Here is a 22,074-nt window from a genome sequence, read left to right on the forward strand (position 1 = left end):
CATTTGTAACCTCTTCTCTGCTTTGACCTCCATGTAGTTTTCTGTATGGAAGGCTCTGAGGTGGGTGGGGGTAGGGCTCCTTCCTGAGGCCTCTGGAATGTTCCTCTTAACCCATGATGCCTGGAAAGCCCCCTGCTAACACTTCCTGCTCTAAGGAATACCCTTGCCCTTCTATTCCCTTCTGCTGCGAAGGGAACCAGCTCTCTTTCCTGTAATCATGACAGTGGGGGCTCAAAAGGGCTTGGACCTAGGAGGAGAATCTGAAAGAATCTGAAGGCTAGAGGCTAGATGTAGTGGCTCGCACCCTTAATCCCAGCACTCAAAAGATAGATGCAGATGGATCTCTATGAGGCCAGCCTGGTCTACCTAGTGAAACACTGTAAGAAAAAGAAAGAATGAGAAAGTAAAGGCTAGGCATAGACTAGACCTGCTTCAGGTAACACCAATGTCTCTTGCTGGTTGCAGGTGTATGGGGATGTCACAATCCCTGTCTCTGGTTTCTATCCGTGCATTGGAGGAATTTGTGATCATTCTGAGCTGGGCAGAGTGTCCCCAGGAGGAGACTGAGGGAGCAGGGTGGCGGGGGGGGGGGGCGGGGGGGATACTGTGATGACAGGGCTTGTTGGCCTTAGTCACATGCCAGGCAGATGTTCCAGACTGAGCTGGGCCCAGCTGCCTCTAGCTTTCCTCTCTCACTTTGCTCTGAGAGGGTTGGAAAACAAGGCCTCCCTTTCTGTCCTAAGCAGCTACCAGAACCTGGGATGGGGGTTGGGACCCATGGGTTCCCAATCTTGGCCCAATCCTGGAAAAGGAGTCTGCTTTGTGCTTATGTAGAGAGATGGGGGGATGGAGGCAGACCTGACAGCCTGCATCCTGCCCGCCTCTAGGATACAGGAGAGCTGTGCATCTATCTCTGTGCCATAGTTGTGGCACTGCTGCAGCGTTAGACACAGTCCCTTGGTTGCATAGATGTACTGCCACAAACAGACACAAATGCACATAGCCATACACTTGCCCAAAGGCTACTGTGACCACTCACACACCATGAGCTCTTGTGCTTACATAGTCACACCTTGGTCACACTGCCACACTCTGTCATGTTTTCACAGCTATGAACACGCATGCGTTGCCATCTGTCTGCAGATAAGTCTCAGCCACTTTGCCACACAGTTAACAACACAGTCTTCAGCACACAGTAACAGCCAGCCCTACATAGCCAGAGTCACATATGAAACAAAGGTGGTCCATAAGTATACGCCGTCTGTGTCACTTCATAGACCCCTTGAGCAATTCATTAGAGATTCAAGAGAACTTTGAGGGACAAGCAGCCCAAACAGAGGTCCAGTGTTCGTGAGCAGATGCAGAGCAAGTTACAAGAGCACATACAGACATGTGCTTAGAGCATCTGGGTGTCTAATCAAGTTGAACCCACTGCACCAAGTTCCAATTACAGTGTCAGTGGCCCTGAATCCTAGTGAACGTGTTACCTGACCACCTCATCCAGCAGGCTGGGGGATGCTTTGGAGCCAGAACCCAGCTCTGGATACCCTGAGCCAATCCTCAAGGACCAGACTGTTCTGAAGGCCCCTGGCTGAACCTACCAAACACAGTTCCAGGCTCTGGAGCATCTCCCGTCTGCAAGTTTCAAAGTCTAAGGAAAAGGAGCCAGGGTGCGGTGGGCAGGGCCCGCTCCTGGGCGGGAGGAACATTCCTGTACCCAGTTCTCCAAGAGCATGTGTGGACTGGGCCCACCCTGCCTACCCCACTGACTCAGACCTCTAGAAGCCAAACCTATACAGCTCTCTCACCCACCCCAACCTGCTTCCCAACTACTGCCCTTGGGCTTCTCCCTACCACAGGGGCAGGAGGAGGCTATTAGCCTTAGCAAGAAGACTATAGAAAAATGTCAGAACTTACCACCCATAGTTAAAGCTCGGAGGATGGTTGCAAAACCCAGCCCTGGGGATGGATCTACATAGCTCAACATAAACGTTTTTCTCTTGGTTTTTTTTTTTTTTTTTTTTTTTTTTTTTTTTGTTGTTGTTGTTGGTTAAACCTCAGAGCATTTCAGTCTGTTTTAAAAAAAGCAATGTCTGACACATAGCTGTGGCCTCTTTGTTCTACGGGCCAGTCCTGGTCAGCCTCTCAATTTCATTCTGGAGTCAGACTCGGCCAGAGGGAAGAGGATTTGCCCAGGCGGGGCTTCTCATGAACCCAGCCCTGGCTCTGTTCCTTGAAGCGGTGCTGGTGAATTCACTGATGTCTAAAAATGTCAGGGAGCAGATCCCTGCTTTTGAAATGTGGTGGAACAGGAGGCTGGTGAGAGGTGAGGGAGTCAAGGGTTGGGTGAGGCTGAGGAGAAGTCCCTCTGTACACTCTGCACCCCTAGGGGTGTGAAAAAGGAAAGACACACTATATGGCAGACATCTTTCTGCCTTGGGCTGTTCACAAGTAGAAGTGACTGAGGAAGCTAACTCATCTTTCATGTTTTGTCCCGAGAAAGGATCTTTGTTTGTTTTGAGACAGGGTTTCTCTGTGTATCCCTGGCTGTTCTGGAACTCACTCTGTAGACGAGGCTGGCCTCAAACTCAGAAATCCACCTGCCGTTGCCTTCTGAGTCCCGGAATTAAAGGGGTGTGCCACCACTACCAAGCCTAGACAGAATCTTAAACTGTAGCTCAAATTGGCCTTGAGCTCACAGCAGTGCTTTCTCTGCCTTTGGAGTGCTGGGTTTACAGAGGTGAACCACCACACCTGGCTTAACCTGCCTTGGGCTTCTCTCTGTCCTCCCACGTGGTAGAAAAAGAATCTCAAATACCGTGGGGAAGCCTCCTTTTCTAGGGGCTGTAGATAAGTTAGGGGTTGACACATTTGAAGACCTTTTGCATCTTGGTGCCAGAAAAGCTGAATCCCACATATTCAAGTTTGTTCCACATTAAAGGATTAGGTTTGCTGGGCGGTGGCGCACGCCTTTTATCCCAGCACTTGGGAGGCAGAGACAGGCAGATTTCTGAGTTCGAGACCAGCCTGGTCTACAGAGTGAGTTCCAGGACAGCTAGGGCTATACAGAGAAACCCTGTCTCAAAAAAAAAAAAAAAAAAAAAAAAAAAAAAAAAAAAAAAAAAAAAAAACCCCAAAAAACAAAAAACAAAACAAACAAACAAACAAACAAACAAAAAAAAGGATTGGGTTTACCATTTGACAGCGTTTGCACCTGTAGAACCTGTAGATATTTAATTGAAAAATTCACTTTGATTTTTTTTTTCTTCATCGTTTTTCTTCTCTCGTTGCTTTTCTCTTTTCCTTGGCTCTGAATAGCAATGCTGTTGGTTGTTTCTTATATAACTGGCTCTGGCGTCATGGCTGTAGCTGGTCCCGGTGGCAGTGGATGCTCCCTGTCCTATACCTGACCTCATGATACCCAACTTTAGGCTCCATGAGCATGGTCTTTCTCTTCTTCTGTTGCTCCTATGTGGGGAGGTAGCGAAGGTCCCTCTGTGTAGCCTGTGGCCCACTTTGTGGCTCATGGTCACCATTCCACAGCATAGAAGGCTCTGGAGACTGCTGACAGTCCATGCAACTTCCTTGGTATTCTGAGAATACCCCTGAGAAGGGGGTGGAAGTCCCGCCCCCTTGAATCTCAACCTCTCTGAAGCCTCTACACTTGTCCAGAACACCGGAAGGTCATCGTTTCACAGCTAGATGATCAGCATTACAGAGGAAAAGGACCAGAGTGAGACAGTACCTAGCCTGAGCTACTTGGGCCATCTGTGCTGAGTTAAGTGGGTAGTGTCTAAGGCAGTCGCTGGAGGCTAGCTGGTGTGCAGAGGGACCCAAGCCACTTTGCTGCCTTTTGTCAGAAGTGCTCTGAGTAGGAGCAACAAGATTGATGCCACCGTGCAATCTTGCTGTTCCCCAGGCAGCCACAGGCCCTGGCTCCTTTTCCTCCACCACCAGAGGCAGGGCGCTCAGGTACCTAGTACTTGCTGCACTGACATTCTTAGTTGCTCCAGGCTTCTGATTCCCTTGTATATATCCCCTGTATATACCAGGTGGCTGTTGGGAGAATTCTAAATGTATCCAATGGGCAGATCTCTCACAGTAAGCCCTCTTTGGGGAGTGGCTGATATTATTGGCCTTGGGTGGAGCCAAAGCAGCTTTGGAGAGTGGCAGTGTCAAGAACTCTGGCATCCTGCTTCCTAGGTGAGAAGATAAATCGGGGAAGTCCCTTAAAGCCGAAAGCCATAGACAACATGGCTGGACCAGGGGCTAAGTCTGCCACCAGCCCCAGGCCTTGGGTCCTCACCTCCCTATAGTGAGCAGTTGCTGGACATTATGGTACCCACAGTCCAGGTGGGATGGTCTTCGGGGTCACTGGCCATCACATACATCAGAACACACAGTACAGCGTACCCCGAGAGTGAAGAGACTCAAACTCATATCCAGGTCTCTCATGGACGGATTCATGAGATGACCATAGACATGGTCACCATTCAGTTTCAGCTTCCCCCCATATTAGCCCAACACTGGTTATGATTGTAAGAACCACAGGGTTAGGAGTGTGGACAATATTACTTTCCCAGGTGTGATATGTTCTCAGCCAGCCAGCCAAGGCAGGCCTGAGTGTACATCAGTAGCTAGCTTTTAGTCTTACTGTGTGTACCTTAGGCTAAATCCTGCTGATTTGCCTAGGTTTGCTAACAAGCTCCAGCAGACAGTAGCTTAGGGGCACTGAGTCACTTGTGTGAGACGTGTAACCTTCCTGTACAATCCAGACCGTGTGCTGAGGCCCCGCCTTCATGGCAGCAGGCAGAAGAGCAGAGTTTGACCCACAGACAGTGCTAGACAAATATTTGTTGAATGATCGTTTTTCTATAGGGCCTCAGGCTGGAGTGTGGGAAGGTCTGTTTGTGGACAGAAGAGGCCAAGGGAAGCAAACTGGAGGCAGGAGCAGGACTCCTTTAAGAACAGTCAGAGTCAAGTGAACCTGGGGAGGCAAAGGCTTTTGGGGGTCGGGGGAGGTGTGCACTGGAGGTTAAGGCAGAAGGATTACTGACAATTTGAAGCAATTAGGGTTATATAGTGAGTTCCAGGGCCACCAGCTTAAGTTCTGTGGCAAGAGCCTGTCTCTAAAACAAAACAAAACAAAACAATGAACAAAAATAATTGTGAACACTTTTTCTCCAGGAGACAATGCAGGGGCAAACAGAGCTGTCAGGGAATAAGGAGAAATGGGTCTTGTTAGTGCTGGGGGTAAGCTGGAGAGATGGCAGTGAGTCTGGGTGGGGGTCATCCATGGGGAACAGCGAGGCAAGGAAGATAGGTTCCAGATATCCAGAGTGTGTGCTCTTTCTTCTGTGTGGTTTGTGTACATACCAGATATCGATGTTCAGTGACCTTTGTCTTTCATAGCCATAAAGCTCCTGTTCCCAGCCTACAAAGCCCAATACTTTACCTTGGAACTCAGGGCTAGACTTAGAGTGGTGCTTAGTGATACGTTATTTCTCTGCCAGTGAAATGAGCCAATTTGAGCCAGATTAGATTATATTAAATGCGGGTTTCTTGGGAAGCTGTTCTGGAGAGAGTTCAGTGGCCCCAAAGAAGGAGGCTAGGAAAGTCACTATGGGGTGGGTAGGGAAGGAAGGGAGAGAGAGAGAGAGAGAGAGAGAGAGAGAGAGAGAGAGAGAGAGAGGAAGAAGAAGAAGAAGAAGAAGAAGAAGAAGAAGAAGAAGAAGAAGAAGAAGAAGGGAGAGAAAGAAAGAGGGAGAAAGAGAGGAGGGAGAGAGAAAGAAGGAGAGAGGGAAGAAGAGAGAGGATGGAGAAAGAGGAGAGAGAGGGAGGGGGAGGAAGAAAGGGAGAGAGAGAGAGAGAGAGAGAGAGAGAGAGAGAGAGAGAGAACCAAAATATCTGGATGATATAGGGAAGAGCCTCTGGGGAAAGAGGGCACAGCCCTGGGGATGGAAAATTCAGGGTTGGGGGCTGGGTATACCAGGCAGGGACTGAGGGATGCTGGGACAACCTGGAGGCCAGGTCTGCTTTGTTTGTCTAGCTTGTTCACTGCTATAGCTCATGTCTAACACAGTACCTTGCTCAGAGCAAGTGACTCTGGACGTCTGCAGGGATGTCAGCTCTCCTCAAGACAGTACATGTGGAGACCGTGGTTATCATGTCCCTGGCACTACCGGTGAGACTCTGCACATGCATGTGCATGGAGCATGCGACAGTCCTGTGAGTATGTGCTCACCGGCTTGTGTGTGCTGCCATCAGCGCAGCTGGTGGCTGAGAGCATGCCTCCTTCCTGACATCATCTCCCACACCCCCCAAGCCCCAGTGACTCACTCGGGTGTATTTCCCTCTCTCAGTCAGGCATGAGAAGGGAGGGAGGTGTACCCTGGCCTTTCCCAGCCCAGAGAGCTCCCTCCTGTCCTGTCCTGTCATTTTGTTGTTATTTGTTTGTGTGGATTTTTTTTTTTTTTTTTTTGGTTTTTCAAGACAGGGTTTCTCTGTGTAGCCCTGGCTGTCCTGGAACTCACTCTGTAGACCAGGCTGGCCTCGAACTCAGAAATCCACCTGTCTCAGAAATCCACCTGTCTCTGCCTCCCAAGTGCTGGGATTAAAGGCGTGTGCCACCACTACCTGGCCCTATCATTCTTTAATTATCTGCTATCTCCAACCAGCAGAACCAACCAGGAGAACTCCTCTCCAGCCTTGAAGCCCCACCTAGCCGGGCCAGCATCAGCTGGGTAGGATTTAGAGCATATTTGTAGGAAGGACGGCCATGTCCCATCCTGTTGACTCTTGCTGTGGTTGTTGGAGCTGAGCAACAGCATCTCAGTTGCCCAGCAAAGACTGTCCTGGAGACTCATCGACACCCCAACACCACACTAGTCCCACACCTTAAAGGATTTTTTTTTTCCCTGAAAGGTTGATGGCAACAAAGATCTGCTTCATCACAGACGCCTTCCATGGTCTACACTCTGTCAGACCAGGGACACACACATTTTCAGTTTGGTTCCCAAAGTTCCTGATGGGACTCAGCCTTAGGCCCAGAGATGGGGAGTAACTCTCCTACAGCCACACAGCAACTCATTGGCAGAGCCGGGCAGAGCTAAAATGTTTGAAACCTTACAGGCTGCCAAGGATGTGCCTCTCAGCGTGGGCTTCCCAGCACATGAAGAAACATCAACAATGGGCCAGAGGTGTCAGACACAGGGGTCAGGGCAGACACCCCTGAGATCCAGGGAAAGTTGGGAGGTGGTGGGAGCTGGTCTGTCACAGATCCAGGTAGAGATGGGGAGTGGGATGAAAGTGGAAGCAAGGGTTAGACTCAGTTCTGCTAGACCCGAGTTCTCCTAGATTGAGAACAACCTCCGCCCAGCTACCCTGTCTTGAATTAGAACAGGTGAGTGGGCTTGTACAAGTTCTTCAGGAAGCAGTCACTGTCCCTGGCCCTCCTCCTTTCCATTTATGGAGTCAGTCCCCTGATACTGAGATGAACTTTGAAAAAAAAAATCATGGGGGCTAGAGAGATGACTCTGCTATTAAGAGCACCGGCTGCTCTTCTAGAGGATCTGGGTTCAATGCTCAGTACCTATGTGGCGGCTCACAACTGTCTGTAACTCCAGTTCCAGGGGAATCTGACACCCTCACATCAATGTATATGAAATAAAATGAAATAAATTATTTAGAAAAAAAGTTACAACTTTTGTTCATGTGTGGGAGGTCAGAGGACAGCTTGCAGAGACAGTTCTCTCCTTCTACCTTGTGGGTCCCAGGGATCAAACTGAGAGGGTGAGTGGGTGTTGAGGAGTACATGGAGGTAGGTGGCTGTGTGTGTGTGTGGTTGTGTGTGTGTGTGGCTGTGTGTGTGTGTGGCTGTGTATTTGTGACACCTCAGGTTTTCTGGCTTGGTAGTAGGCATCTTTCCCAGTGTAGCCATCTTGTTTTCTGGGCAGTCTTGAACAGAAGAGCAGAACCTCTCTGAGGGTATAGAAACTTCTTGTCTAGGTCTTGCTATGCCCATAGGCAGAGTCAAGAGTAGTCTTCAGTCTAGCCTGCGTCTGTCTTGCCTTCTAAGAGTGGCCCTACTTTCTCTGACAGGTATCAATAGGGTTTGGGCGTTCTCCTATTGTGCTTGGGCTCTCTTGAAGGTCTCTGGTGTGTCCCTTGTCCACTGCACTTGCCCCAGGAGCCTCTCTACCAGGAAGCCAACTGAAATGCGATGCTGGCAGTGTTTGGTGCTTACAGTCTGAAGAGGCCCAACTCTGCCAGCGAGTCACTGTACAACTATGGGCAAGACACTCTTCTCTGGGAAGGATGACTGCAAGACCCTCTGGGAGGGAGAGGTAAGGCCACCTTGGGTCTGTTCTTTACCCTGCACTTGGTCTCAGTGAGTCCTTCAGAATGGACAGCCTTGCTGGGGCAGGGACTCATGGAACCTAGAGGTTCTGCACAAGCAATGTCCGAGCAGGAGAGGGGGGTCCTGGTTTGTTTGCCTCCTGCATCACTTTAATGGCTTCTGTCTCAATATGGTGAGCTCCCATGAAAGATTTGTAAACATGTTTTGCACACAGAGTTCATAGACAGTGAGTAGGAGGGAGCCATGATGAGTGGGGGGGGGGGTAGTGGAGTTTGGCGTGGGGCTGGGGGTGAGAAGCAGACTCTCAGAGAGAAATTCGGATTGTAGTGCTCTACCTGCCTGGGTGCTTGCAGAGCTCCTGGTAACAAGGTAGCAGTTGGAGCCCAATCAATACCCCTGGGGGTGGGGCAGTCAAAGGAACCAAAGCCATTCTCAAAGTGGGAGCATGGGGACGTTGGAGCCAAAGGTCTTTTGGTTTGAGGCATCTCTGTGGAAAAGCAAGTGCTATATTTTAGCAGGAGCTGTTTACTGCAAACCAGTACGCGCTGGGCATCAGTGACTGGGGCAGACTGGACTCTACTTTGACGGGATGTACAGAACTAACCAATGTTTACTACAAGGACAAGTGTTGAGCCTTTGCCTGGGCTAGACACTCAGCAACTCAGAGAAGGGAATGGGGAAGGCCAAGTCTCTTTCTGCACCAGGACAACACACAGGGTGGGAGTCACCCAGCCAGATATTCCTTCCCGGGCCAGGAAGGACAGTGAAACAGCCTCAGTTGCACTGTTTGGTTTTGAGATGGTATCTCACTGGGTAGCCCAGGCTGGTCTGGAATTTGAGGTCCCCCTTCCTTGGATGTCCAAGTAATGGAATTACAGCGTGTGCCATTATGGCTGGCTACCCACTGGGTCTCGGATGGAGAAGTCTGCATGGACTATCTCCTCTTCTCTGATAAGTTTTATCGTCTATTCCAGGCAGAGGCTTTCGAGACGAGCAGCGGCTGGTGACTTTGTCCAGCGATCTCGGTCCTCACTGGTAGGTGGGACCTGCCCAGCTGCAGAAGGCAGTGTGTTTGGGACAGCTGCACTAGCCCAGGGGCTGGCCTTTGGGAGGTAAGAGTTGGAGTGGACTCTTTCCTGGAGGCCCTCCACCAGATCAGACCTGGTTGCCAGAGATGTCTACACAATATCCTTCTCTTGATCTTGGTGGAGTGCCCCATGGTTAGAACCCTACCCTGAGGCAGGAGTTTATAAATGTGCACAGAAGGACAGATGGCATCATGAGGTATAAGTCAAAACATTTGGACAGGTTGTATGGCCTGACTCCTTCCTGACCAGCTACTGACTGTGCTACTGTGACCTGCCTAGCTCCAGACCCTCAATATAATGAGCTAGCTCCAGGTTGAGGAGTGGTCTTCAATGCACCATAAATTTTATTGTGCAGTGTGTGTTGCGATTGCTTGTGGTCTTGTTAAAATCTCACTCATGTCGGGCCATCTGGGGAAGAGCCCGGGAGTCTTCATTTCCTCTCTGCAACCTAGAGCTTTACATAACTGCTTTGGCGAAGGCTCTGCCACTGAGCTGTAGCCCAACCCGGTTCTTCATTTCTTTTCTTTATTTTTAAGATACAGCCCAGGCTGGTCTCGATCTCCTGATCCTCCTGCCTCTGCCTCCCAAGTGCTGGGATTAAAGGCGTGTACCACCACTGCCTGTCCTGTCCTTTATTTCTAACAAGTTCACAAGTAATGATGCTATTAGCCTACAGAGGACTTTGAGCAGCAAAGAGGATAACCCATTTCATCTGCACCATCAGGACCCAGAACCTGGGCCTTGGGAGTCCTCTGCAAACTGCCCGACAGGGTGCCATAATGTTGTCTTGGGAATAGATTTAGCCTCTGGCTAATAACGCTCAGGTCTGGGGACAAAAGATCTCCAGCCCCAGTCTCACTCCTGTTTATGTAGAAAAGTCTTTTTCTTGGTTACCGCTCGATTTAGCCAAAGGGTTGTTTCACATCTGAAATGGAAAGGAACACAGTTCAACCCACTCATTATCTTGATGGCCACAGGAGGCCCTCTGAGGAGGTGACGCCCTTTATGAGGACAGCAGCCATCAGTTAAAGACTATGATTCATTACGCCGAGGATGGGAACACGCTCAATTCCTGTGGGGCTGCCTGCTCTCACTTCAATGGAAATGCCCAGCTGTCTGTCAGAGGAGAAGGGAGCAGACAAGAGTCAGCTAGCCCTCCCATTCTGAACTTCTAATTGGCCATCTTCACTGGCTTGAGGCACAAACACATCATAGTTCCCTAGTTACTTTTTGGAATGTCTGGGCTTCTTCAGGAAGGGTTAAGTGGATTTCTATTTGTAACTACCTCAGCAACCTCGGCTTATTGTGCCAAGACCTGAATAATCTTAGGGGTAACTGCAAAGTGCACAGGAGAGCACTTACTGGGAGGGGACCCAGGGCAAGATGGACATCAGGACAACCGTATCTGCTTGCCAGGACTCCTCCCATGTTGTGCACAGGAAAGGGACCCAACCAAAGAATCTGGAGCTCGGCCCTGGGACCATCACTCCTTTAAAGAGCTGTATCTTTTGGAAAGTGAGGAAGATGCCAGGTGCTTTAGCAGTTTCTATTGGTCAGGGGAGGTTAGGCTGAAGTTGGAAGAAGCACTTCTCCGTCTTCATTTTGGAAGATGAGTGTTCTAACTCAGTGAACTGCACAATTGCCATAGCAACCGCACTTAAAGGGCCAGCTTTTAAAGGGTTCCCTTCTTTAGATTCTTAAGAAGCAATAGGCAGTTTCCAAGCTGGGCTTCTAGAGATCGGGAGATCTGAACCCCTGTGGAAAGCCCTTCTTACACCCATGGGGGTCCCTCCTCCTCCTCCTCTTTTTCTTCTTCCTTTTCTTCTTCCTCCTATTTTTTTTTTTTGAGATAAGATTTCTCTGTGTAGCCCTGGCTGTCTTGGCACACTCTCTATAGACCAGATTTGCCTTGAACTCAGAGTTTCATCAGCCTTTGCCTCTCAAGTGCTGTGATTAAAGGCATGCCCCGCCACCAAATAAATGGCCTTTTCTTTTCAACATCTATATGATGTTGGTATAGGTCCTTTAAAGGGTAGGCTGTCCTGATCCCGTAGCTCCTAGGCCTTTGGGAGGGCCCACAGGCAAAGGGTACATGCTCCAAACCCCAAACCGTGTATACATTTTCCATGGGTTGTATATTATCTAGACAAGCACCGGTCCTCTGTATTGTGTGTCCAAATGTTATGAGAAAACCCATGTTCACATATATAACCGCGTGTGTTTGTGTATGTGTGTATAAAAAAAAAAAAGAGGGTGAAGTTTTCAACACCTTAAAACATTGTTCGCAGATCAAGTTCCTGTCTATCTCCAGAGCCTACGAGGAACAAGCTCCTTAGGAAAGGAGAAGATAATGTACTTTGTCTTTTTATGTTTTTTTTGTTTTATAGGTTTAATCTTTAAGTACATGGATCTTTTGCCTACATGTATGTTTGTGTGCCATGTGTATGCCTGGTGCCCACCGAAGGCAGAGGAGGGTGTTGGATCCCTAGAACTGGAGTTACAGTTAGTTCTGAGCCACCAAGTGGGTGTTGGGAATCAGACCTGGCTCTCTTAACCACTGAGACATCTTTCCGACCATCATCCTACCACTAAGCTGTATCTCCAGCTTCTGTGAGCTTTTTAGTAGAGGGGATGGAACTCCACCCTTAAGTTTTAGGAGTATATCTGAAAGGGTCAAACACACACACACACACACACACACACACACACACACACACACACCCCACTGTTGTGTTCAGTCTTCAGCTGTGTCGTGAAAGAGTCAGGTCCTAGCATGGCTGTGGGCCCAATGTCTGGGTACCAGCTTACCACCTAGTCCAGGCTCAGAGCAGCAGAGCTGTGTCAGCCTGTGCCAGTGCCTGGGGGCAGGGCAGGGCAGGCTGTGTGAACAGAGGGTGTTGTCAGTCCTCTAGGGGAAACAGGAGATGAGGGCAGATCCTGCCTGGCAGGTTTGTCACCCACATCTCTGCTTACACTTTCAGGGAATCTCCTAACTCTGGGTGGAGACCTGGCTCATGATAGCAAGGCCCTGAGGAGCCAGCCTTAACTTCCTGGGAGTGGCAAGGTAGAGCTATGTTATATGGGGATGCTCTTGGTCTTCCTAACCTGGGGACCAGAGACATCATGTTTATAAAAAGGAAAGTAGTGTTGGCAGTTTAAGATGCAGGGTATTTCTGGAGGCCATCTTCAGGGGGTAATGTTTCTCTGTGTGGCACCACTGAATCGTTGCTGGGTCTTGTCTATCATTACTCTGCTGTGTGACTCTAGTTGGGTCTCATGCCCTCCCTGATTCTGTCTCCCTGTCCCTCCTGTTCCTCTGGAGACCTTTTTGTCAGTAATCCACCTGGATTCCAAGTTTCTTGTCTGAAGCCTCTGAGAGGTGGCCAGATGTTAAAATGGACGTCATACGATGAGGGGATGTTGTCTGGGGGCAGGGCTGTAAGCGGGAGCAAGGGTCAAATGTCACAGATGCTGGGACACCTGCAGAGCTCATCCTAGTCCCCAGACACTGCCAAAGGCTACTTTCTGCCTTTCACTTCTAACTTGCCTGTTCTTAGGCCCCAGGAAGTCCCAAGTTTTCCCCAGAGCATAGACACCTATTGCCTCCCTCCCTTGCTCTCAGACAGGATCTCTGGTAACCCAGATTGGCCTTAAGTTTTCTAGGGCCAAGAATGACTTTGAACTCCTTGTCATGCTCCTATCTCTGAAGTATTGGAATTATAGGCAAGAGACACCCATTCAGCTTTATGTTTGTTTTCTAATGACTTCAGTCCATTCTCAAGACCAGATGATCCCCTGGGCCCGAGTGTGGTTCCATTGTCCCTGATCTTGCATCATCCTCTGGTAGGAAGGGCCAGAGGATTCTGTCTGCCGCATCACTCATATAATGGCCTTTCTTTTGGAGACACGGGATGTCAGGACCCAGTGCTAACTGAATGACATGCTCTAGGGTGTATGGCTTTCCTGTGTCTGCGTTGCTTCCTCTCCTTTGGTGAAGTACCTGGGTCTTCCTGGTGAAGGATGAATAGAGATTGTAAAAAGTTCCATATGAAAGTCTGCGCACCTTTATGCACTGTGCTCCACGCATTGGCTCCCCCCCCCCCGCCCCACCCCGCCCCATCACATCCCCATTTCCCTCACTTGTACTTCTGCAGCCACAATGAAAGGAGGCTGGGGAGGGACAGAGCTTTGGAGGCCAAAACCCAGGCTAAGGAGTCTATGGCTGGGAGCATTTATTTTTATTTTCCCTGAAGTTCCCTGTAGCGTAAGGGCTTTGGTCCTGTCTCAACAAACAGCCCATCTGCCAGTACAGGTGAGAGTAGAGGACTTTGGGAATGCCCCGGGAGGTGGAAATTCAAGAGCTTGTCCAGATCTGTCCATCCCCACCCCCATGAAGCTAGGCCACATGCGAGCCCCAGGGGAGAGAAGCTGCCAAGGATAAGAGCCCAGTGCACAGTCAAACACAGACAATGCTCAGCTGTCTGGAGCCTCTGAAGCACCAGTCGCCAAGGCTCCATGGAGTTAAGTGCTCCCTCGTCTTGAGGAGAGCATGGCCACCAACCAGAGTGGACTTCAACACTCCCAGTCCAACTGCTGAAGGTTGCTGGCCAGTGCTTCAGTGCTCTACCACAGGGCTCTGTGGGTGAAATGGCTTCAGACCTTTGTTCATCCCTCGTACTCCAGGGCTTCATTAGGCCTGGCTAGCCCAGCACCATGTTAAATAGCTTTCTTGCCTTAAATTAACCAACCCCAGAGCAACCCCACCCATCTTGCACCTTGAATATATTAATCTATTGCCTATCATTCCTCCCCATTCAGCTTCAGGAAAACACCAGAGAGGGAGAGTTTGTTCTTCAAAGACAACAAATGACCAGAGCTGGGGTAGAAAGCCCAGGGTGTTCTCTTCTCCCGACCTTGGCAGTCTGGGTCAGGTATGACTTATCTAAGGTCACAGTCCCAGGACCCAGAGTTGTGCTCCGTCAAGGATGGTATCCTGTTTTCTGCAGTGAGCTGACTTTAGCTGCCTCTCACCTTGGCCCCCATGGCTCTCCTGGTCTAAGTGAGCCGAGGAAGGTTCCAGCTCTCGACTCCACTCATTCCAGGACCTCTAGACTGTCCCAGCTCCCTCCACCCCTGGCATTTCAAGGTCTTTTTGGCTCTGGAGATCCTCAGGCCAGACCAGGGTAGAGAAGCAGTGGGCCTGGAGGGTGGGCAGCATCTGGGTACAGGCCAGGTCTCATACCCAGTACTGGCCATTCCTGAGGGCAGGATTGGGTGTCCGGCAAAACTGCAATAGTTCTGGGTCAGGCTGGCCTCCTGGTGGGGGCCCCTGGCCAGGCACAGTTGTGAGTGGAATGGCTTGGCCTGGCTCTACCTTTCGAAAGGTCTCTGTGTCACCAGCTAGGCCATTGCGGGGTTTGGAGGTCAACACCTGGACATCATGCTTGCCTGTCTTGTTGCGTTTGCGGAGGTAGAAGAGCAGAGGCAAGATGAGGGCCAGGAGCAGGAGGACCAGGCACACGGGGATGATGATGCTGAACATGTTGGCTTCTAAGAAGCCCAGGAAACCACCTTTGGCCACAGCGGGCATGGGGCTGGATGCTGCTTGGCCTGGCTGGCCAGTGGGGGTGCTTCTTCCTGGTTTCTCTGTTTCGGTACGAGCAGCCTCAGGGACACTGAGTAGGACCACACTGTAGGATTTGGCCGCATGATAAGGTTCAGTGGCAAAGTCCAGCAAGGCCACAGCAGGTGGGACACCCCTTGCCCACAGCTCCAGAGTAAGTCTGTCGCCAGTTGGGCCAGTGGACCTGCCCTCTGGCCTACCCACCTCTAGCCCTAGCCTTCCCTCTTCCAGGTCCTGCTGAGTGAAATGTTCCACAAGCCGGTTGCTTCTAGATTCTGTTCGGCCTTGGGACACACGGATTACACGGCCATATCGGGGTCCTGCCAAGAGCCGGAAGTGGGGCATACTGCCTGTGCGGTTGGCCAGCTCACTGGCATCCAGCACAGTGGGGTCAAGGCGCAGGGTGGCACCCTGAGGCCATGGCTCACCGGCCCGCACATGCAACAGAGCCTGTACTGTGACATTTACGGTGGCTGATGCATTTACACCCCTGGCCAGAGCCAGGACTTTGAAGTGATCCTGAGAGGAAGAGAAGTTGGTGAAGGCAAAGACCACATCCCCCTGGTCTACCTGCAGCTGGCTGAAGGCTGAGGCGGGCTTCCCCCCAACTAGTAGCTGCCCGTACAGGGGCCCCTGAGTGAGGCGGTAAACTACATCTGGCTCCTCACGATCCGAAATCACCTGGAGCTGCTGCCGGCTCAGGGAGGAACGTCCTAGAGCTTGGGGCACCTCCAGGGGTGCTCGCAGCTGCACTTCAATGGTGGATGGCAAGACATCTATAGTCAGGGACATGGGTATTGGGGGGCTGGCTCCATCAGACATGCTCAACTGGAAGATGCCAGCCACACTGCTCCCGTTGGCCACGAAGGCCAGACGTCCTGCATCCACATCGGCCTGTGTGAAGTGCGTCACAGGCCCAGTGTTGTCCCCAGTCAGGCTCAGGAAGCCATTGTGGGGTGCCCTCTGTACTTCATACTCAATTTCCCCTGGAGCCGAATCTGGGTCGACTACACTCAGCTGGGCTCGTGAGACAGGGGCTCGTGAGCCCCTGGTGACACGGAGAGGAATGGAGGCCTGTGGCTGAGGGGGCCGCTCATTCACGTCCCTCACAGTGATGACAAAGGCCTCAGAGGTTTGGGGTCCTGCCACAGAAGCCCCCATTGGTCCCTGGAGGTGGGCACGGAAGCGGAAGCCATCCTGCTGGGTGCCCCCACCACCATGGGCATACACCAGCTGTCCCGCAGCCAGCTGGGATTGCAGGAAGTGGGGCCTCCCGGCATGAAGTGGCTCCTCGGACACCAGGAGCTGACCCCGGGTGGGGAACTGTGTGATCTGGAAGAACACATCATGCCGACCGCGCTGAGATGCTGGCACACTGGCTAGGAGGTTGGCGGCGTCAAGGGCAGCCACAGTGATCTTGGCTCGCTGGCCCTCAGGGACCCAAAGACCTGGAGGATGAGACAGGCTATGAAGGTCTGGTCCATTGGAAGAAAAGCCATGAATCCTCAGCAAGGAGACCCTGGGTCAAGTCTGCACCCCTCCTTTAGACCAGTAGTAGCTCCAGGATGGGGCTCATGGCCCCCAGAGAACAAGGACTTCTGGTATCAGTGTTTCCCATGCACCATCCCTATATCTCCCTGGAACTAAGACAGAAGCTGCTAGTCAGGCTCTATCCCTCTGTTTGGGGCGTCCTCAACCTTGCCATCCCATCATGCTATTCACCTCTGTTCCTCCACAGACGGCTGGGGCGCTGGGGACAGGCAGCATCAAAAGACACCATCACAGCCAGGGTGGCAGCCAGATCCCTGGCAGGTGGTGAGGACAGCAGGAGAGCGATGGTGTCGTGGGCTTCCCAGAAGGGCTCAGAGGACATCTCATGCTCATACAGGATATTCCCAGCATTCACCTGGGGAGGGGGGGTTATAGACATTGTGATTGGGTATGACAGGTTGACTCAGTCCGTAGTGCCTGGAAGCTCCCTGTCAGGCTGGTAGGGCACTGGCACTCTCTGATCTCAGTACCGACCCTTACTTACTCTGAGTTCTTCTGGCTGAACCTAGGTCTCTCTGTGTAGCCTGCTTTCATTGGTTCAAGGATTCTCCCTGAGGGAATTACGTGGCAGGGAACAGCTGGGCTCTGAAGCCTGGGTTTAGCTGGTTTAGCTTGATTCATGTTTAAAGTGGGTCCCTCCTCCTTCGCAGTGACTCCATCCTTGCTTCCCACAGGCACCACTTCTAGTCTCCCTTTTGTTATGTCAGCTTTTCCCCAAATAGATGCTGTTTTTGTTTTGAATAAGGGTCTTACTATGTCGGCCAGGGTGGCCTTGACTTCCCAAGCTCAAGTGATGCTCCTGTCTCAGCCTCCCAAGTAGCTGGTGCTTTTGTTTGTTTGTTTTTGTTTTTACTATGTAGCCAAGTTAATTTTTCCTTTCATCTTAAAGAAAAATCACTCTTGAATTTACTTTTCTTTTTTCTTTTTCTTTTTTTTTTTTCTTGAGAGGGTTTCATGCATCCTAGTCTGCCCTGGAACTTGCTAAATTTTATGTGGTGGTGATGACTGGAACCAGGGCTTCATGCACGCTAGTCAGGCATGCTTCCATTTGAACTATATCCCTGGACCCCAGTTCATCTTTTCTGCTGGCACTTGTCCCTTTCCTCTTTTCATTGCAGCAAAATTCCCCAAGAACAGTGTCCACCACACATCCTCAGCCCGCCCACTCCACTCAGGATTTTGTTCCCATGATGTCATTAACGGCACGAACGGGCCCTGTGCATTAAATCAGAGACCGGCTTAGGTCTCGCTGCCTGCTGGCTGAGCGTCGTTTGACTCCTGTCATGAGACTTCCAGGATGTGACATTCTGCTTTGGGTCTCCTCAGATCTCACTGTCTCTGCTGGTCCTGTGGCATGATCTCTGTCCTACCTACTCCAGGTAGTCTCAGGGCCTCCAATGGCCCTTACCAGGATCTTCAGCCCAGTTTACTCTCATCGGAACCCCAATCTCAAATTTCCACTGTGTCTTTTGCTACACAGATGTCTAATGGACATTTCAAGCTCCCTAGGCCCAGATGTGCCACAGTGACCTCACCTGAGACTCTATCTCCATGACAGCAGCTCTGCTGTTGAGTGGCTCAGGGGAAACCCCAGAGACTTCCTTGGCTCCTTCTCCCTCACCATCAGGTCCTATCTGGGTTACTGCAAACATTTTCTCTCTCATGTTCTACTCAAGGCCTCTGCTCACTGCCTCTACAGTGCTAACACAGAGGGAGCCTTTGAAATGTATAATTAGTTTCCTGTTTTTGTTTTGAACAAGGGTCTTACTATGTTGGCCAGGGTGGCCTTGACTTCCCAAGCTCAGGTGATTCTCCTGCCTCAGCCTCCCAAGTAGCTGGTGTGTGCCACTGTGCTAGGTTGAGCACGGCTCTTGCTCAGGGCTGTGTCAGCTCACTATCTGATCACAGACTCCATTGTTATCCAGGAGACCTCACATCAACTTTATGACCTATTCTTTAAGGCCGCGTGTATGTTCAACACCAAGTAACAGTCTTTGTTTCTGTAAAGAAATCTGTTTCCTGCACCTTCTGATCAAGACACATCCTCATGCCTTATCTTTGTTTTCCCCTTTTAGGAGGGAAACACAGAACGATTTTTCCTTTCCGCAAAACAGGACCTGAGCCATAGTAAAGCAGAAACAGAGTGGTGTGGTTGTGAGCAGACAATCTCGGAGTCCCGGTTGTGCCGTCTACACTGCGAGCCGATCTGCATTGAAAGAGGGGCACTTCCTCAGTGGTTTGCTACAAGAAGGAGCACAGGCCTTTAAAGAATTGGTTGATCAGGTTTCTGTGAACTTTCCTAAGACTCCATTGCTGACAACGAATGTTAAGATATTAAATGTAATGTGTATTCAAATAAAACACATCTGTGGGTCAGATGTGTCCTGAAGGACTGAAGACTGTCATTTGTAACCTCTAGCCCAGGCTGATGGTGGACACGGTGGGAAATGGAGCCTCCCAGAAGTGGTGGTGGAGGCCAGTGTGACCCCTGGCTGCTCCTGAGGCCCGAGTGAGAAAAAGGCAAAACTCACACCAGGTGTGCAGGGGTTGCTCAAGTTCTGGGGACAGTGTCCTTAAGTGAAGGGAACTCAGACAAGCAGTTAGAAGGCTTAATCACGGTCTTGTTTCTTACCAGCCATGTCTACTGAATAAAAATCACCTGACCGCCTATGCACTTCTTTGTCTGCAAATTGAGGTTACCTGAGCCCCTCCCTGTCCAGCCCAGTGTTTTGAAGGGCAGTGGTACTGACAAGCCACTGCCTACTGCTGCCTGGCCTCTGCCAGTGGAGGAGGGTGTCTGTGCCACGTAGCCTCTTTCCAGCCTTCTTGGGTGGCACTGCCAGTCTGGCCCCCTGGTGGCCATTCACTCCTGTCCTTCATGTCGCTGGAACATGGGGGATTGCTGGGTGGGGGAGGGGCACTCATGGACTTGTCCCAGTCTCTCCTCCTTCCTGGTCTCTGATAACAAGGCTCCCAGTGACTCGGGGCATACAGCTGCCCTAGCCACTGGCAGATTTCATTGTAGGGAGGAAGCAGAAAGGGGTTATGGTAGATGCTAAGGCCCGGGAGTAGAGAGAACACAAGCCTAGCATAAGACTCTTATGACCCTAGTTAAGGCAGCTTCCTCTGAGCTGCCTGCTGGGTGGGAGTTGCTTCCCCCTGCCAGCTCCTCCTTCCATTACTTCTCAGGGGGAGCACACTCCCTGATGGGGTAGAAAGGAAAGGCCCAGAAAGCCTCTGAGGGAAAGGAGTGCTGGGAAGAGACCTGGAGGTGGGTCCTGCCCTCTTTGAGGGCCAGGGTAGTCCCCTTTGGGAAGTTCTTGGAGCAGCGCCACAGGCTGCCACAGGGCCAGCCGTGGTGTGTGTGTAGAAAAAATTGGGGTCATGCTGTGATTTTGTGTGCCTACATGGTCTCTAGGTGGGAGCATCAAGTGTGTTGTTTGCTCACGAGGGCCTGTCCTGAGGAGCTGCTCACAGTGCCTTAGACCCTGTGGGGACCAATCTGTGCATGTGCTAAGGTAAGTGATGACCGCTGGCCCCCCACTAGTTAGCACTGACAGCCCTGTCAGCTCAGCAGCTCAGTCAGCCTCCACTTGAGCCTGAGAATTATAACTTTGATTGGTGGTCCTGGTGCGCCCTAAGAACTCTGCTCTGAAGAGACGATCACAATGTCCCTCAGCTTGGCCCACTCTGCTTGTGACTCATCTCCCATTTTCCTTACATTCCTCTGGTACCTTTCCTGAGACCCAAGCTCAACTTTATCCCACACTGTCCAGCTGAAGTGAGCTTGTCCCATCACCAGCCACTGGGGTGCCTTCTCAGCCTGTAGGATCCAGCTGGAGCTTCCTCCTGGATGCCTACCCCTGAATTGGGGCAGGATCCAGAGAAGCCAGCTGCCAGTGATGTATATGCTGCATCTGGCCATCGGAGGTAAGGTTGGGGTCTGTGTGGTGGCTGAGGAGTGAGGCCCTTACCTCAGCCTGGGTGAAGTTCACCAAGGCCTCCTCTGCACTTCCTTGCTGGGCATGGAGGAGTCGGCCAAGCTGGGGGCCTCTTACCACCCGGTAGAGCAGGTGCCGCGGGTCGGTGCCTGTGCTGGAACTGGCACTCAGGCTCTGGCTGCTGAGTGGCTGCACAGACTCTGTGAAGCATGAAGGAGCCTGTTAGCTTTTGACAGGAGCCAAGGCAAGGACCCTGCACTGCCATTCTCCATTCTGCCTCAGTTGCTCACCATGCAGACCTACCTGGACAGACGGTCAACTTCCGGCTGCCCTCCAAGGAGAGGAGCACCTGCTTCTGGGCCAGGACTCGGAAGAAATGTCCAGGAGAAGTATGCGCGCCATCAGAGAGGTCGAAGTGGAAGCCTCCTTCCAGGGCTCCTGAACACAAGGAGTGAAGCTGGACTTTGTTGGCCCAAGGTAGCTCCCTCCCCTCAAGGTACCCCCACCCCAGGGGGCTGAAGAACCCACTCAGCACCCACCTCTGTGTGAGAACAGCACAAGCCCGCTGTCCAGCTGAGCCTGTGTGAAGCGGTGGACCTCGGTGTCTGGTGCTCCCCTCAAGGCTATCTGTCCATTGCTGGGCTGCTGGATGGTGTAGATCAAGTCTTCCGGCCCGGAATCATTGTCTGTTCCCCTGAGGGCCTCAGGAGGGATTGGCACAATGGCTCCCTCCCAGATCTGGGGACACAGACCCATGGAAGTTCTGTTCACATCGTACCCATCCAATCCCCTCCCTCCTGGCTCTGGGACTGCCACCAGGCCTCCATCCTGCTCTGTTCAGCTGTCATGGATGCCTGTGCCATTCTGGGCTCCACAACATAAAGGGCCTTCTACCTCAGTTCTCCTTTTCTGTCACACGGCTTCCTTCTCCACCTGGCTTACTCTTAATTGTACCTCAAAGCCAGACCTCAACCTCCTGCCTAGAAATGCTCCTGGTTGGTTCTTACTGAGTTCTTAGTTCTGAGATCTCTGTCCCTGTTCAAAGGCGCTGCTGTGTGTCACTGGTGGGCAGGGATCTCCCTTCCCTCCTGCCATGGCATACACCACCTGGCAGGGGTGGGCACAGGACAGAGGTAGTGGTGTTGGCCAGCACAGGACACTTAGAAATAGGCTCCCCTGCCAACTGAAGGTCAGGAGGGAGATGGAGAGCGGAGAAGAGAGCTGAATTTCTGTATCAGTTAGGAACCTACCCATGCAGACTGCAGGGGAGGCCCACCCACGCAGGGCAAGGTCCTCTTCTGGAGCCCTGTTCCATGTGGCACAAGGCCAGTCATTGAGACCATTCTGAGTAGGAGGACTTCATATCAGAAAATACCCTTCTAATACCCCTGAGTGTCTCCCTCCCAGAGTTCTAGAGTAAGTTAAAACAGCAGTGTTGGGCTCCAAGAGGCTAACATGGGAGGATATTGCCACCTAGTGGCCAGTTTATCACACATACTTTCCAACCTGTGA

General features: G+C 51.4%; 1 protein-coding gene across 1 annotated transcript in view; it reads right to left on the reverse strand.

The window, feature by feature from the left end:
* Positions 1–13,662: 13,662 nt before the first annotated feature.
* Positions 13,663–22,074, reverse strand: part of Cspg4 (chondroitin sulfate proteoglycan 4) — a 34,862-nt gene continuing 26,450 nt past the window's right edge. The window contains exons 6-10 of the mRNA XM_076925672.1: positions 21,102–21,300; positions 20,866–21,000; positions 20,596–20,762; positions 16,793–16,976; positions 13,663–16,518 (exon numbers count right to left, since the gene is read on the reverse strand). Coding sequence (XP_076781787.1) covers positions 14,684–16,518; positions 16,793–16,976; positions 20,596–20,762; positions 20,866–21,000; positions 21,102–21,300 — 2,520 coding nt within the window. The 3' untranslated portion in view covers positions 13,663–14,683. The remainder of the gene's footprint in view (positions 16,519–16,792; positions 16,977–20,595; positions 20,763–20,865; positions 21,001–21,101; positions 21,301–22,074) is intronic.

Source organism: Arvicanthis niloticus, chromosome 26, assembly GCF_011762505.2.
Source record: "Arvicanthis niloticus isolate mArvNil1 chromosome 26, mArvNil1.pat.X, whole genome shotgun sequence".
Classification (NCBI taxonomy): domain Eukaryota; kingdom Metazoa; phylum Chordata; class Mammalia; order Rodentia; family Muridae; genus Arvicanthis; species Arvicanthis niloticus.